Source organism: Mesocricetus auratus, unplaced genomic scaffold, assembly GCF_017639785.1.
Source record: "Mesocricetus auratus isolate SY011 unplaced genomic scaffold, BCM_Maur_2.0 contig_13220_pilon_obj, whole genome shotgun sequence".
Lineage (NCBI taxonomy): Eukaryota > Metazoa > Chordata > Mammalia > Rodentia > Cricetidae > Mesocricetus > Mesocricetus auratus.
This window is the reverse complement of record NW_024432526.1, coordinates 46,280-63,006: the sequence shown is the minus strand read 5'-3', so window position 1 is coordinate 63,006 and position 16,727 is coordinate 46,280. Positions and strand designations below refer to the sequence as shown.

General features: G+C 46.5%; 1 protein-coding gene across 1 annotated transcript in view; it reads right to left on the bottom strand.

The window, feature by feature from the left end:
• Snx29 (sorting nexin 29) overlaps positions 1-16,727 on the bottom strand; it is a gene marked incomplete at its 3' end in the record, with an annotated part of 68,204 nt that overhangs the window by 35,210 nt on the left and 16,267 nt on the right. The window contains 1 exon segment of the mRNA XM_040741071.1: positions 6,008-6,132. Within this exon segment, the coding sequence (XP_040597005.1) occupies positions 6,008-6,132 (125 nt within the window).

Here is a 16,727-nt window from a genome sequence, read left to right as displayed (position 1 = left end):
GAAAGTATTTAATATCACTGAGCTGTAGACTGTCTCTGTTTTATATTTATTTCGGGTGTGTTAGTGTTTTCCTGCATGTGTGTCTATGTACTATTTGTGTGCCTGGTATTCATGGAGGCCAGAAGAGGTGTCTAATCCCCTAGAGCAGGAGCTACAGATGGTTGTGAACCACTATGTGGGTGCTGAGAATGAAATCTGGTCTTCTGCAAGACCAACAAGCACTCTACTCCACTGAGCTGGCTCTCCAGCCCTAAGCTGCAGACTTTCAATGGTTAGGATGATATATTTTATTATACCTATTTTACTATAATTGTATATGGTGTATGCATGTGTGTATGAGCATGTGTAAGTGTACTCTCTTGTGTGCACCAGGGGAAGCCAACATAGGAGTCTTCCTTTCTTGCTCTCCACCTTATATCTACGTGGGGGCATGTATGAAGTGTGGAGGTCAGAGGACAACCTACGGGAGTCACTTCTCTCTTTCTGTCTTAACGTGACACTGATGCCCGGGTATGAATCTTGCACAGCTGTGGCTTGCACACTGAGCCAATTCATGGGTCTTGTACCTTATTTTCTAAGACAAGGTCTTGTTGTGAGCCCAGAGTTCAGCATTTCTGCTTGACTGGCTAGCAAGGCAGACTATAGGGTCTGCCTGTTCCGCCTCTTCCAACAGTGGGTCACACACCTGCCCCACTTGTACGTGGGCACTAACAATCTGAACTCGGGTCTTCTTGCTCATGCAGCAAACACTTCACCACTGCACTCCTCGCCAGCCCTCGGTTTTTCACAGATAAAGGTGTAGAAGTGCTCTAGTCACTTCTCCTGTTGATAAAATGCCCTGACCAAAGCAACCCAAAGACAGAAGGGTTTGAGCTGGTTCATAGTTCAAGGTACTGTCCACCAAGGCGGCGGCAGCTTGAAGTGACTAGTCACCCTGTATCCCTCAGGAAGAGGACAGCAAGGTTTGCTGCACAGTTGCCTCCATTTCCTTCTGCCCAAAACCACACTCTTAGGATGGTGCTGCCCACAGTTAGGGTGGGTCTCCCCTCATCTGACATAAGCAAGAAAACCCCTCGTAGGCATGCCCAGAGACTCATCTCCCAGATGACTAGATCCTGTCAGGTTGCTAATCTATATTAACCATTGGGAGTTTGGAAAAGAACTGCAGAGTATAAAGAACAGGGGAAAAATTCAGCACAACAAATTGCTGCCTAAACAAGCCCAAGAACAACACTAACAGGCACACAACCATGAAAAGGGGAAATCCTGAGGGGGCCCACCCCTAGACAAACAACTACAGGCAACTAACCACTGCTGAGAGACAGAATTCATCTTTCCCTTAGGGATGAGTCCCCTATTTGGTTATGTTGAGTCCTTACAAAGCACTGTAGTTGCTCTCTCATCTTGGTTAGCTCTAGTGCATTCTACACATTATATAGCTTCAAGGGTCTTCTTAAGAGTGCCCCATCCCCAGCTCCCCAGACCTAAAGGGTCAGTATTAGTGTTGGCACACACTATGCTCCTTGCCATGGCTGTAAAGGTCCTGGTCCTACCAGCTTAGCCTGCTGCTCTTCTCTCTGCACCTGCCCCCAGGCTGATCTGGAGCTGGCAGGAAGAACACTGCTGCACTTGCACTCCAAAGAACAGGCCTGACCCGACAAAGTCCCCTCCTTCTGTGGCTCCTGCCAGGTACCTCTGTGGCTGTCCCACCTGCGGGCAGACTAGTTCTCATGGAACTCTGGTCTGACCAGAGTACCGCCTGAGTGATTCTGCCAGGTGACGGGGCAGGCCAGCATAATACGTGAACTCTTACAGGCCCCACCCAGTCATTGGTAAAGCATATTAATAGGCTATAAAGCACTGACCATTAGTGGAGGCAGAGCAGCTCCTGGTACTCCACAGCCCAACAGAACCTCACAGAACAGCTGAAACCACACACAAATGAAGGTATGAAGTGTCCTTCAAAATGAGACAAAACAAAGGCCTGTGTGAGAAACCAGAGAAGCTCCAGGCAAGGCTGTGGTGGTAACCCCAAGTATTAGGAACATGAGTGACTAATGGATTGTGAGGCTACATGGGGCTGCTTTATGCTTTTGTGTATTACCTTGTATTCAATATTTCACTAAAGCTGAGGTTACAAACTTATGATGGCTCAGTAAGAAAACCTCTTGATGTACAAGCATGAGGACCTGAGTTCAGATGCCCAACACCTTCAAAAATAGTTACTTGTGGGCTGACCCCCCTACTTGAACATGAAAAGATAGATCAGTGAGTAAAGGTGCTTGCTGCCAAGCCTGAGTTTAATCCCTGGGACCTGCACAGTAGAAGGAAAGAACCAACTACCACAATTATCTTCTGACTTATATATTCAAGCCATGGCATACCCCACACACACATATAATAAATCAAGTAAAGCAGCTAGACAGGTGTGACAAACAATAATCCTGTAATCCCACAACTAGGAGACAGAAGCAGGAGGATCCCTGAGGTTCACTGGGTAGTCATTTAGTCAACTGGAGAGCTCCAGATACAATAAGACCCTATCTCAAAAATAGGGAACCAAATAAGGCAGAAAACAGTAGAAGAAACATCTATCTACTTGTCCTCCAGACATGCATGCACAGGTACACACACAAAATACTTCAGCATCCTCATTCAGCCCACAGGACCGGTCTCTGGGACTAAGAGGGTGAGTCTTCACAAATTTCACATGCTCAGAAATATTTCCTTTACTATGGACCATAGTCTGAAAAGGACGGGGGTAAGGTATCAGCATGCAGGGAATAAAAGCACCCTCCTTTTGACTCTGATGAGGGGCAGTAGACAACTGTCTCAGGCTTTAGAGGCAGCAGGGAGAGGTGGGCCGTGCCAGGAGTGACAGGGACACCTTTGCCAGTGTACTCAGCACCAACCAAGGGACAGCAGTCTGTGATTTAAAATAGAAACACCTATTTCAATATGAATAAATTAACCAAGTTACTAAGCTCAGTCATGCTTGTGCCCAATCCCAGAGGACCAAATGCAAGCCACGTCTTTGGCAGGCACACAGCATTCTCCATCACTACTTCAGTCAGTACTCTTGAATGGAAGCTTTTCTCTCTTCACAGGGAAAAGGGTTTGTGGTGCAGAGGGTTGAACATATGAGCTCGCACGTGTTAGGCAAGTACTACCACTGAGCTAGAGCCCAGCTGGGAAGGCCAAGCTTCTCACCTGTAAACAGAGCTGATACAGCAGCCTCCTGGGCTACTGTAAGCCTGTCTCATAATTCAATAAGCAGGGACAGCATCAAAGAAAACAGAAATGCCGGCTGCCCTGAACCTGGGCCTGTGATTGCCTCATCTTACAATGAGGAAACAGAGGACCAGGGAGATGTCCCCATGGGCTCCTGCCTGACCAGTCACCAAGAAGGATGCCAACCCTGTCCAACTTAAACCACAGGTCACAACCCCTATGCTATATTATGGAGGGGGGGGGCCATATGTAGCCAATCCTCTCTGGATTTCTTGTTTCTCATTCTGTCCCAAAGGGCTGCTCTCATGGCTCTCCGAACTGATCTCAGCTGATAAATCATCAGCCCTCTTCCCTTGAGAGGTTTTTAATCACTCCCTGCAAGGAAAGAGGTCTTAATCAGCCAAGGCCGGTCTAGCAGCCAGTGAATGGTTAATTAAGGCAGCCAACAGAGATGACAATGAAGCCTTGGCAGGCAGCCATCCCAGGGCTAAGCCAGTCTGTTGTTCCCGGCTTCTAATTGGCACAGATAGCTGTGCATCCGAGTCAGCAGACAGCAGCAGAGCCTGTGCACCTACTTCCAAGGTACAGAGGGAAAACTAAGCTGAGGAGCTGAGGTAGATGTAGGGAGCTGAGGGCTAAGGACATTACAAAGGCATAGGGACTTTCCTAGCTATCAGGGTCAACAAACAAGAGACAAAAATTCTAGTCTGTGAGGCAACAGGAAGAACTAATCTCCCGGTGTGGCCAAAAGGTCAGAACTTGAGGGAGGATGAGGTGAGGGAATGGTGAAAGTTCAGGGTGCTCGGGGAGGATCACTCATCTGAGCAGCACAAGTCAGTGTTTCCAATGAAGCTGTCTGCACATCCTAACAACACCCTCAGATGCCATGCTCTCCCTGTGTGCTAAGCACTAAGGCTCAGAGGGAGGGAGCGCCCACAAGGTCAGGAGCACCCAAATACAGCTTGCCCCTGTGGCCAGCAGCTAACCTCACCTGCTGGAAGCAATCAAGGGCCATATAGATTAAGATAACTATCTACCCACCAAGTCAAGATGGAAACCAAGAGAAAAGAAGGCTCAGCAAACAGGGGAAACTGGGAAAATATTACCAAGCAGCTTGGACACTGACCCACCCCATAGGCAGGCTTAGAACGCACCCCAGGAAAGTTTCTGAGATCGCACTATAAACCACTGCTGTCAACATCTGAGGTGGGCGAGGTGGGTGAGATGGGCCAGGCCGCTGGCGGAAGCTGACTGAAAGGCACTGAGGCCTTTTGCACACACTGTCTTAGGATTGGCCCCTCCTTACCTGTGTTTTTGTTGGTTTGGTTTGGGTTTGGTCTGGTTTTGGGGACAGAGTCTCACACAGTCCAGGCTGGCCTCAAACTTCTTATCCTTGTGCCTCCAACTCCCTAGTGCTGGGATTACAGGCCTGGCCCCTTTGCTGGCTTAAAAAAGACCTGGGAGCTCTAAAGACAATTCAGTGTGAAATTCAGCAGTGAAAGGAAACCCCCAGGCCCAGTCCCTGATCCACAGAAGCGAATTCACTTCTGAGAATGAGCTCCTCACTAGATAAACAGCAATCAAAGGTCAGCTGAAGAGCTGAGACAATCCCAGGACGGCCCAGCCGAGGTGTGGCCGTGCACACCTGTCACCCTATGTGGAAGAGGCTGAGGCAGGAGGATTGCAAATTCAAGGTCAACGGCTGGAAGCCCAAGAGCAGCAGCCCCTCTTGCTTGGCCTCCACTGGGGCTGGGTCATATCATGACAAAGACTTCTGACAAGACTGTGTGTACACGGTGCCCAGGAGACCCCGTCCTCGAAGAAGAGAAGCATTAGATATCTCCACAGTCCCCACCACACACCCCTGCTCTGTCTCTCTGGTGTAAGGAGGGCTAGTGGGAAAAGGGACACACTTCTTCTCAGCAGCAACACTTGCATTAGCATGAGGACAAGGAAGAGTCAGGAACTGGAGGTGGCAGCCACAAGAAGGGTCTCAAAACCTCTGCCTTTGAAATGTGAAGGATGGAGAGATTTCTAGCCTTCTCTGTACGGCGGTTTATTTCCAAGTCCACGGCCAGAGCAGAACACCCACTTTGCAGTCTTCCTCACCCATTCAGGGGGAGCAGTAAAGGCCTCAGCTACTTCTGGGAAGTGGAAGGAGTTAGCATGCATCCAAGATTATCAAAGGGCCAGGGTCCCACTAAGCACCATGCGTTCCCCCCCCCCTTTTTTTTTTTTTTTTTGGTTTTTTGAGACAAAGTTTCTTTGTGGCTTTGGAGGCTGTCCTGGAACTAGCTCTTGTAGACCAGGAACTCACAGAGATCCGCTTGCCTCTGCCTCCCAAGTGCTGGGATTAAAGGCGTGTGCCACTACCACCTAGCATCCCTTATTTTCAATGACTATTTTACAACACTGAGATGGGTAACAGCAGAACTCTTAGCTCCGACACTGCAAGGTTTCTGGTGCTGCTGAAGACATTTAATTATGCAATGCCATGCTATCCCCATGCCTCAAATTAAAACAGATTATTAATTTCCTAATAATTGCTATAGCATACTGGCAGAAGAAGTACTATGGCTATAGGCAGCCAAAGCCAGAGGACCTGGTGGTACATGGCTCTGAGAGGCACATACAAAAGATGACTTCATTTCAATTAAGGGGCCAAGCAGCACTGGTTTTGTTTCTGTTTTGCACGCAAGCACAGGCACAGGCCCACACAATGAACCTGCTATAGAAAGACAGACAAGGCAGCAAGGCAGAAGTGGGCTCCAAATACCTGTCTCAGTTTTGCTGGCAAAGCCTGCCGCCTGCTTGATGGCTGCTGCCGTCAGCGCTAATCCTCGGCTCCTCTTCATGCCATGCTGAAGGACAGCTTCAAACTGGGCACACAGACAGGTCACCCTACAGGAGAAGCAGGGACTCATCAGTCTACCTGAGAAGTGGCACCATCAGAGTGAGCTCCAGCACTGCAAGTGAGCCGCCAGGTGTGACTCCAAGAGACACCTGGATTTCCAGACGTGGGAAGTGCCAAAAGCTTCACCCCTATTTTTGTTTGATTCAAGTCAGGGGTGCCCCTTAGGACCAGTGCTGGAAGAACAGGGGAAAGGATGCCAATCAGCAGGTGATGCAACGCCAATTTAAAAACAAATCAGTCCTGTGGGGATTGCATTCAATTCATAAGTCTCAACTCTTAATTTACTTCACATGGTTCACAAAGCACAAAGCAAGATGACATTTTTAGAGGCTGAATTCACCAACCTGCCAAATCAGAAACACTGTAATTTCATGGCCTGTTACTTACTGCCATATGAATTCTTACTCTTGTTCCTTATTGTATTATTATAAGAAAGTACATTGTGAACTCCTATCTAGAGTTGACAAATTTTTCAATTATATTACAATTACTGTGCACTTAGTTGAATTTCTCAATAACTAGAAAAAAATGGGAGATTCGGAGCATGCCTGTGAGAGATCAAGTCAGGGCAACCACACTGGAGTCTTAGATCCTCCCTTGGGCCTCTGTGTTCTTAGTGCATGCCTTCTGAGACCTTCCACTCACAGCCTTGTTCCGGGCTCTGGGAATACAAAAGGTGGGAGAAAAGGTGGGACAAAGTGGAGCACACCTTTAATCTCATCTCTCAGGAGGCAGAGGCAGATGGATCTCTGTGAGCCAACCTGGTCTACACAGCAAACTTCAGGCCAAACAAGAGTACTTAGTGAGACCGGCCTCAAAACCAGATAGACTGTATATATTACATAGGTAGATGGATGGATGGATGGATAGACAGATAGATAGATGATATAGATGATGGGTGGATGATATATTTAAGAAAAGAAAAACAAAACGGTAGGAGAGACAGAAAGGGCCCCACCCCGGGGCCTCTGCACTGCTCTGAGGAGGTAAGTATGGCCAGAGACCCCACAAAACATTTCAGTTCCTCAGAACTAAGAAATTAGACCAGAGTGGCATGGGGAGTGGGTCAACATCCTGTGAGCAGATGGCAGTAGCCTTGGTTTTATGACCTCAATTTTTACCATAAATAAATAAATAAATAAATAAATAAATAAATAAATAAATAAAAAGCAGCAAATTAGGCAGAAGGGCCCAGTACAAAGGCCCTGAGAACACCCCCACCATCTGGCTCAACTTTGCCTAACTTCAAGGATATCTGCTCCACCAGTCACCTTATCTGGCACGGTCCTGCTCCAGGGGGCTGTTGCTATGTGGTGGTGAAAGATTTTCATACCTATTACCTCAGGAACTCCCCCAACAATGTTCTGAGCTTTGATGAGGTAGATTCTATTAACTCCAAAGCTAACTTCTGGCCTCCCTGCTTGTCTTTCCTGGGCTACCTGTAACCAGTGAGGCCTGGTTCAGTATGTGTTCCCCACATGCTTCTCCAGTGCTTACAGTGTAAGGGTCCCAGGATCCATCCACAAGGCAACCCTCTATGTGAGGCAGTTGTAAACATTAGCCATGTGTCTGCCACTCCTCTATGCCAAGCAGACATGCAAGTATCTGGGGCTTCATGAAAGCTGGGACATAGAATTACCCGAAATCCACAGAAACCAAAACTGAAGACAGACCAGGGCCCCATCTTAGGAAAAACAGCTCTAGACTGTGTTGAGGTTTCTCTGTAATTAATGGAGGCCTCTAGCTTAAAATGAATCTCTGCAAACTCAACCATCTGTTTAACAACCCCTGGCAGCTTGCATAGGTCAGTAACTGCCTGATCAGCTCCACATAAAACCATTCCCCTCAGGGGAATGGAATGCAGGCAAGCAGCAAGCCTGTGTTTGGAGGGTTCAGTTGCATCAGCAGTCCAGCCACCCAAACACACACAGGTCATAATTAAGCTAACAGCAGAAACACCCAGGTTAGTGCTATTCCTGTAATGACTTATTGTAACACTAAGTCAGAAGCCATTCGATGCCAGCACCCTCTAGATCCCTGTGGGCCTCTCCATTTGACCTAGGCATGTGTCCACTCATGATCTAGTACTCAACTGTCCACACTGCCCCCAGGAAGTCTTCCTGGGTGCTCTCATCCTGAGCTCCTTCCTAAGGCACGCTTAGTAGTCAGTATCTGAGTTCCGTTTCTCTCCTGCTCACTGAGCACTGCCAAGACACAGAGGACAATGTGGTCCAAATGGTCCTTCCACTTGGGGATGAAGAGCACAGGCTTGGTGTACAGTTCAGTAAGAGACACATCTCAGGGGGGCTATCATAGCTTGTAACTCAAGTCCCTAAGAGTAAGGAGTCAGGGAAGAGACACCTGCACACACAGACCAGCAAGATGGCTCAGTGAAAAAGGCCCTGCACCCCAGCTTGACAACTTGAGTTCAATCCCCAGGGTTCAAATGGTGAAAGAGTGAACACACTCCCCAAAGTTGAATGTTGACATCCACACACAAAATAAATAGGGAACAAAATTCTTTTTTTTTTTTTTTTTTGGTCTTTCCAGACAGGGTTCTTTTATATTGTTTTGGAGGCTGTCCTGGAACTCACTCTGTAGACCAGGCTGCCCTGGAACTCACAGAGATCCACCTGCCTCTGCTTTCCAAGTGCTGGGATTAAAGGCATGCACCACCAAACACCCGGCCAAAATTCTTATAAAACATAACTAAAAACACTGTAATAAAAGGCATGAAAAGTTATTTCATTTATTTTGTGTACATTCATTACCCACACAGCCACAGCACACATGCAGAGATCAGAGGACAACTTATGGGATTGGTTCTCTCTTTCCACCAGGTGGGATCCACCACTTGGGTCATGAGGCATGCATGGTAGCAAGTACCTTTACCTACTGAGCCATCTCGATGGCCCAGAAGTTGCTATTTTAAGTAGAGAAAAACAGATATGCCAGAAAAGAGACTCTCGATTGAGAAAATGCACCTGTGTATTCATTCCTTTATGAGCTCATGTATGTATGTGAGTTCAAGTGTATGCTTGTGTATGTGGGTGTATGTGCATATATGTGCATGTTTATGGAAATGTTTGTGTGCAGGTGGGTGTATGTGCATATATGTGCATGTTTATGGAAATGTTTGTGTGCAGGTGTATGCTCGTGTGTGTGTGTGTGTGTGTGTGTGTGTGTGTGTGTTTAGGTTTATATACAGGTGCATCTGGAGGCCAGAGGTCAACCTTAGCTGTCATTCTTTGGGAACTTGCATTTGAGAGAGTCTTTCACTGAACCTGGAGCTCAATGATTCTGCTAGGCTAGCTGACCAGCCAACTCCAGGGATCCTGCAGTCTGTCTCCCCAGTGCCAGAATCACAGGCATGCACTACTATCCACAGTGTTGTACATGGTGTTGAGCATCAGAACTAATGCTTGTGCAAGAAGCACTTTACAGACTGACCTGATCCCCAGTCTCTACACTAACCATCTTAATGCCCCTTGGCTGCACAGGGAGTTCAAGGCAAGTCCAGACTATAAGATACTCTTTGCAATAATAATAGTAATAATACACTTACCAAAAGAGCTTGAGTAGTTCCTGTTTTAGTTTAATTCCTGGTGCTACGATAAAATACCCTGACAGAACCACTTAAGAGAGGAAGGGCTTGTTTGGACTCACAGGTCAGTAGTGCAGCCCATGACCATGGGAAGCACAGCAACAGGAGCCTAAGGCAGCTGGCCACAAGTCATCCAACGTCAAAAAGCATAAAAGAGCAGCAAATGCTCACTTTGTTCATTGTTTCCTTTTACTGAAAACAGATTCTGTTCTCATACAATATATCCTGATTACAGTTTTCTCTCCATCTATTACTCAGACCACCACCGCCCCCTTTCCAGATTCACTCTTTCTGTCCCTTGTAAGAAAAGAATGGTCTTCTAAGAGATAACAACCAAACATGACAAAATAAAATATAAGATGAAGCAAAAACCATCACATCGCAGTTGAACAAGGCACCCCAACAGAAGGAAAAGAGCCCCAAAAGCAGGCACAGGACTCAGAGACGCACTCCTTCCTACACTCAGGAGTCCCATAAAAATACTAAGCCAAAAGCTATAAAATATATGCAGAATGGCCTGGTGCAGACCGTGTGGACCCTGTGCTTGCTGCTTCGGTCTATGAGAGTTCACATGCACCTTGCTTAGTTGATTTAGCATGCCTAGTTCTCCTAGTGTCCTCCATGCCCTCTGGCTCCTGCAGTCTTTCTGCCTCCTCTTCCTTGGGGTCCCCTGAGTTCTGAGAATCGATGAAAACATCCATTTAGAGATGAGTGTTTCAAGGACTCTCTTTCCACATGTCTGGCTGTGATCTCTGCATCTGTTCCTGTCTGTTGCAGGAGGAAGCTTCTCTGATGATGACCGAATAACACACTTATCTATGAGTATAGCTGAATATCATTAGAAGCCATTTTATTAGCTGGGTGGTGATGGTACATGCCTTTAATCCCAGCTCTTGGGATGCAGAGATGGGATTTCTGTGAGTTTGAGGTCAATGTTGTCTACAGAACTAGTTCCAGGATAGTCAGGGCAACACAGAGAAACCCTGTCTTGAAAAAAAAAGGGAAAAAAGTCATTTTATTGATACTTTTTTTAAAAGACAAATAGTGTTTGGTTTTACTGTATGTCTCTGGTCTATCTAGTTTCCAGTTCTTGATCACTCAAGCAGAGTCGAGTATGGGTTCTATCTGTAGAGTGGGGCCTTATGAAACCGGCTGGCTACTCCAAGAAGTCCTATGCCACCATTGCCCTAGCATATCTTGTAGGCAGGACATATTGTAAGTCAAAAGTTTTGTGTCTGAGTTGGTATTCATGTTTTTCTTTTGGTAACCTGCAGAGTACTTTCCTATACCAAAGACACTACACATAATAGTAAAGGCTCCATGTAGGCATCTGCTCAACTTCTCCATGTTGAATAGTTGTGTGGGGATGTCCTAGGCACTGGGACCCCACTATCAGTTTGTGGGGAACAACCCATTGTCTTAGCAATGGGTAGTTGGGGATTTCCATGAGACTCTCTTGGTCAACAACTCAACAAGATGCAGTGCAGTCCCTGTACTTAAAGACAAGAGATAGTCAGTTGGGACTCCATATCCCCCATTATTAGAACACTTCATTAGGATCATTTTCATATATTTTATTAAATTTCCATAACATCTCTCAAATGCCCTCAATGATGCTTACTGGTATTCTCCCCATGGCTTGCTCAGCTTGCTTCTTTATGTAACCTAGCACCACCTGCCCAGGGATGCACTGCCCATAGGGGCTGGCCCTTCTCCATCAGTCATCAATCAAGGAAATGTCCCACAGTCTTGCCTCTGGTAGAGGCATTTTCTCAAATGAGGCTCCCTCTTCCCAGATAACCCTACCTTGTGTCAAATTGACAGAAAGCCAACCAGCACACTTGCCCAGGACAACAGAGAAGTATATACAACAAATAACTCCATATATCCATCCACTTTACCCCTTTCCTTACACCTTCATATTGTATGTTACCTCTGCCCAGGCACAACCCATCACCCCTCCACCCACCCATTTGCCCACTAATGCTACAATCACCTCTATACCATCTAATTATAGGTCACTATGATTGTCACCACAGTTTACATGTCCAAATTCAACTCAATGTCCTAAGGATAACCAACCTCTCACGAAGTGTGCCTCAAACAGCACAGTGCCCTCCAACAAAACACCCCTCAACAGCAGGTGGTGAGAATCCTCTGACCTTTAGTTAACTACACAAAAATGCAGGTGGACCCTGATGTAAAACAAAAATGCAGGCCAGACATGGTGACACTCCTTTAATACCAGCACTCAGGAGGCAGAGGCAGGTGGATCTCTGTGAGTCCAAGGCCAGCCTGATCTACACAGCAAAAATGTTGAATCCATTAAGTTCTTACTAAGTGTTCCCAGCAAATGCCACTATAGGTAAGCATCACCCTCGTCCTCGGAAGTGAGATAACTATCATCTTCTGACTTTTCCATCACAGGAGAGGCTTGGAGAGACTAACGCAACCCAAAATTACACACCCAGTTGTCAGTGACTTGTGCCCATGGTAGGCCTACGTGGACACCAGAGACCATGCTGCATGTTAGTTGCCTCTCATCTCCACCAAGAGGACAGTGAGGTGACAAGGAGAATGAGGCTTACACATGTCCACTGTGCTCCTTCTCAACAACCAGTGTTTACACCTAGATAAATGTTCATTTAAATTTAGGTAAGAAAATGCACTCAGATTTCTTAAATATTCAAGAGCTCTACATCTGCTAAAAATACTCATTTTCTTGGAAGGAATCAACTCATAGCCAAGTGTGCTGGTACATGTTTGTATTGCTAACATAGGGAAAAGGGGGTAAGAGGCCACCTGTTCATGACTAGCCTAGGCTACATAGGTAGTCCAGGCTACTCTGGGCTGAGGATGTAGCTCAGAAGTAAAATACCTATATAACATGGGTAAGGTCTTAGATGGCATCCCAAGTATCAAATGTACAAAATACTTTTTTCTAATTTTGTCAATAAAACAAAAACATACAGGGCTGGTGGCTTACCACTGTAGTAAAATACCTGTATAGCAAGTGTGAGACTCTTGGTTCTATCATCAATACAAAGTAAAAAATAAAACTAAAAAGTCTATGTTGGGAAGATGTCAGATCCAATTAACCAAACCCAGAAGTTTTTCCCAGTCTATTAAGAAGACAGCATCCAGTTAACACCTTCAACTAAGAAGAGGCTGACTGGTAGACAACATGTGATGCAAAAATAAAAGTCATATGATGAACACAGAGGCATTTAAAATGGGAACATGAAGCCAGGTGGTGGTGACACACAACTTTAATCCAGCACTCAGGAAGCAGAGGAAGGAGGATCTCTGTGAGTTCAAGACCAGTCAGGTCTACAAAGTAAGTTCCATGACAGCCTGGCCTATACAGTAAGACCCTGTCTCAAAAAAAAAAAAAAGGAGGGGGAGAAAAGGGGGCACCCAGGGTGGCAGGCAGGCCGGGAGGCAGGCAGGCAGGCAGAGGAAGGAAGGAAGGAAGGAAGGAAGGAAGGAAGGAAGGAAGGAAGGAAGGAAGGAAGGAAGGAAGGAGGAAGGGAAATGGAGGGAGGATAGGAAAGACAAAGGAAAGGACAGAGGGAAGGAGGGGGAAGAAAAAGACATCCATTGTATACATCTAGGAAATTATCAAAGAATAAATTAAATTAAAAAATAAAAAGCCAAGTTCCTTCTAATCCTCCACTGTTCCTTAAATATTCTGGTCCTTAGAGTCCTGAAGACCAATGTGGGAAGAGACTTAGTCAAGAAGCTACATTAGGGCTGGAGATATGACCTGGAGGCAAAGCTCAACTTGCCTAGCATGTGTGGCCCTGGGTTCCTTTCCCAGCATTGGAGAAAGAAATGGAAACAGCAGTCACCCTGTTTTTGCAGAAAAAAAGAAAGAAACAAGAAAAGTATCTGGTGTCACATGGAAAGAAGTCTTCCAACATCCATCATTTAGGGCCCAAGAGCCAAAGCAACCGTCTTCAGAGCTCATAATTCATTTCTGCCCTTCTGCCTGTGTGCAGTCTATTTCCTACATCAATAGAAGTGATGGGCAGCCATCAAAAGCTGAAGGACAAGTGGACCAACCCAGCCTATATTCCCAAAGGGCAGGGTTCCCTAGATGTGTTCCTCCATGGTGGGTACTCCTCACAATGAAGAAGACCCATGAAATGCTCAGGCTGGGGTAAGCCAGGCAGAGCCCTGGTGGTCAGAGAAGGGCTTGATTCCTAACTGGGCCCTGAGTGCCCACTTACTCTCGGCCAGTCAGCCCAGGGAATCCCAGAGCTTACTACAGTCCTGCTACACCTCTCCTGGTGAGCGGCTAATCCTGTCAACCTGGCTAGATTTAGAATCACCAAGGAAGCACACCTGTAGGTGTGCCTGAGAAGGTGTTTCCAAGGAAAGGAACTTAGGAGGGAAGATTCAGTCTGAGCATGTGCAATCCTATGGACTGGAATATCAGACCAAATACAAAGGAGAGCTGAGCACCAGCACTCGCCTCGCCAGGCTTCCTGACTGTGAAGGATACTGTGACAAGGAACAACAGATAGGTAGGTGGCAGAGAATCCACAGGGGAGCAGAACTCTGAGGCAGAGTCCATTGCCACAGGTGAAGAAAGTGACTCGTCCGCCATGTCAGATCTCCTGCTGTTCTGAAGCCTCAGACAATTTCATTAGCTGTAGATCTTGGCAGCTGCCAGGAGGGAGTGAATGGGAAGAGGGAGAGGAGGCAGTCAAGTCCTCTGAGGGAGGGACTGAGGAAGCTGGTTTGTCTGGCACTCGAGACAGGTTAGGAAGGACTCCAGAGAAAGACAGAATATTCAGTGTCAGGCACACATGCTAAGGATCTGGCTAGTTATCCAAAAAAATAAATAAAAATCAGGCAGGCCCAGTGGAGACTGGCAAGCAGCTGCAAGACTCATGTCTCTTCATGGCAGCCAACGTTCCCTCTGGAGGCGAAGCTTCCCACAAGAATGGACAGCGAAGGTGGCTCCTACAGCCAGGCATGCTGGCAATGATGTCAGGACTTAGAAATGATAAGGAATGCCCTTAGGGAGAAGGCAAGGCTTTTGAAACCCCAGCCTCAAAATCAATCTGACCACTCAATGGGCACTACAAAGGGAGAATACAGTCACCCCCCAGTATTTGTGAGGGAATGTTTGGATACTCAAGGCCTTCATATAGGTGTGATATCTGTGTGTCATCTATGTACACCCTCTCATGAACTTCAGATCCTCTTAGAATTGTTTGTAATTCCCACTAAGTGTAAATGCTAGGCAAATAGTTGCCGTACATGCCTAGGGAGTGATGCCCACCCCTCAAGAAAGTGTGTATATGTTCAGTACAATGTGTGGCTGGGGAGGGTGCTGGGGACAGAACTCAAGCCTTGTATAACTAAGCACACATTCTATCACTGTGCTGTGGTCCCTGCCTTTCTAGTACTTTTGTCTGCACGTGAACTCACAGATGTGGAAAAGCTCAATCCTAAACGTCCACAATGTCCGTCATGTTTAGATATAAAATCCCAGACCAAGTGTTGGTGGCGCACACCTTTAATCCCAGCACTTGGGAGGCAGAGGCAGGTGGATCTCTGTGAGTTCGAGGCCAGCCTGGTCTACAGAGTGAGTGCCAGACAGCCTCCAAAGCTACAGAGAGAAACCCTGTCTTGAAAAACAACAACAACAAAAAAATGATATGAAGTACCCACATGTGTTGAAGACCTGGTGCCCAAGCACCAGTGTTCAGAGCTAGGGCTTCTGGGAAATGAATGGATCAAGAAGGCTATGACCTCTCAAAGGACTGATCCACTGATAATTTGTAATTTGCAGCACTATTGGGAGGTCACAGAAACTTTAGGCAGTAGGGCATAGTTGAAGAATGTAGGTCACTGAGGCATTCTTTGAAGGATGTTCCATGACCTTGTCCCTTGTCAGAAGCCCCTTCTGCTTCCCAGATGCAGGTGAGCAGCTTGCACCATCATGCAACAGTTACAGCAACTGGGGACTATTACCTCTGAAGCCACGACTCACAGTGGTTCTCTTTTTAGGGTACTTCTCTTGGAAAGCCTGTCACAGGAACCAAAACACTGATAAACACACTAACTGGGCCTTCCTGAGTCAACTTCATCATCAGAAAAGGCACAATGCTACTGCATCTAGGTTGTTCTAAGGATGCAATGCCAACCCAGCGCCAAGCAATAGCCATTGATTACTGGTGCTATCAATTCTTAGCCACAAGCAACAGCCAGAGCAGCCAGAATCAACTTTTCCTTTTTCTTTTTTAACTATATGTGTATGTGTGTGTGCACATGTGCCTTTATGCCTGGCACCCACAGAGACCAGGAAAGGACATCAGATACCCTGGTACTGAAGCTATAGGCAGTTGGGAGTCACCTGACATAGCTGCTGGGAATCAAATTTGGGTGCTCTGCAAAAACAATAAATGCTCTAACCTACTGAGCCATCTCTCCAGCCCAGGAATTAACTTTTTAAATTCAACTATCCATCAACACAAAAATTTTTCCATATTTTCTCTCTCTGTGTGTGTGGGGGGAGCACGCATGCCATAGCAAGCATGTGGAAGTCAGAGGACAATAGTGAGAGTTTGTTCTCTCCTTTTCACCACTGGGTTTCTGGGATCAAATTCAGGTCATCAGAAGTCACAGCCATAGTCATCTTGCCTGCACAAACATTTAAGATTTTACATAAGAACAGGTGCAGCTGTTATGTAGGAACACACTCATCTGATATTCACAGGACAAATGCCTCTTGGGAAATGGACAGCACAATGATGAAGCCAGCCTGGTCTACAGAGTGAGTGCCAGACAGCCTCCAAAGCTACAGAGAGAAATCCTGTCTTGAAAAACAACAACAACAACAAAATGATATGAAGTACCCACATGTGTTGAAGACCTGGTGCCCAAGCAGGGCACACACACCCCCTTACACACATACACTGTACAGACACACACATGTGCACACATATATACTACATAGACACA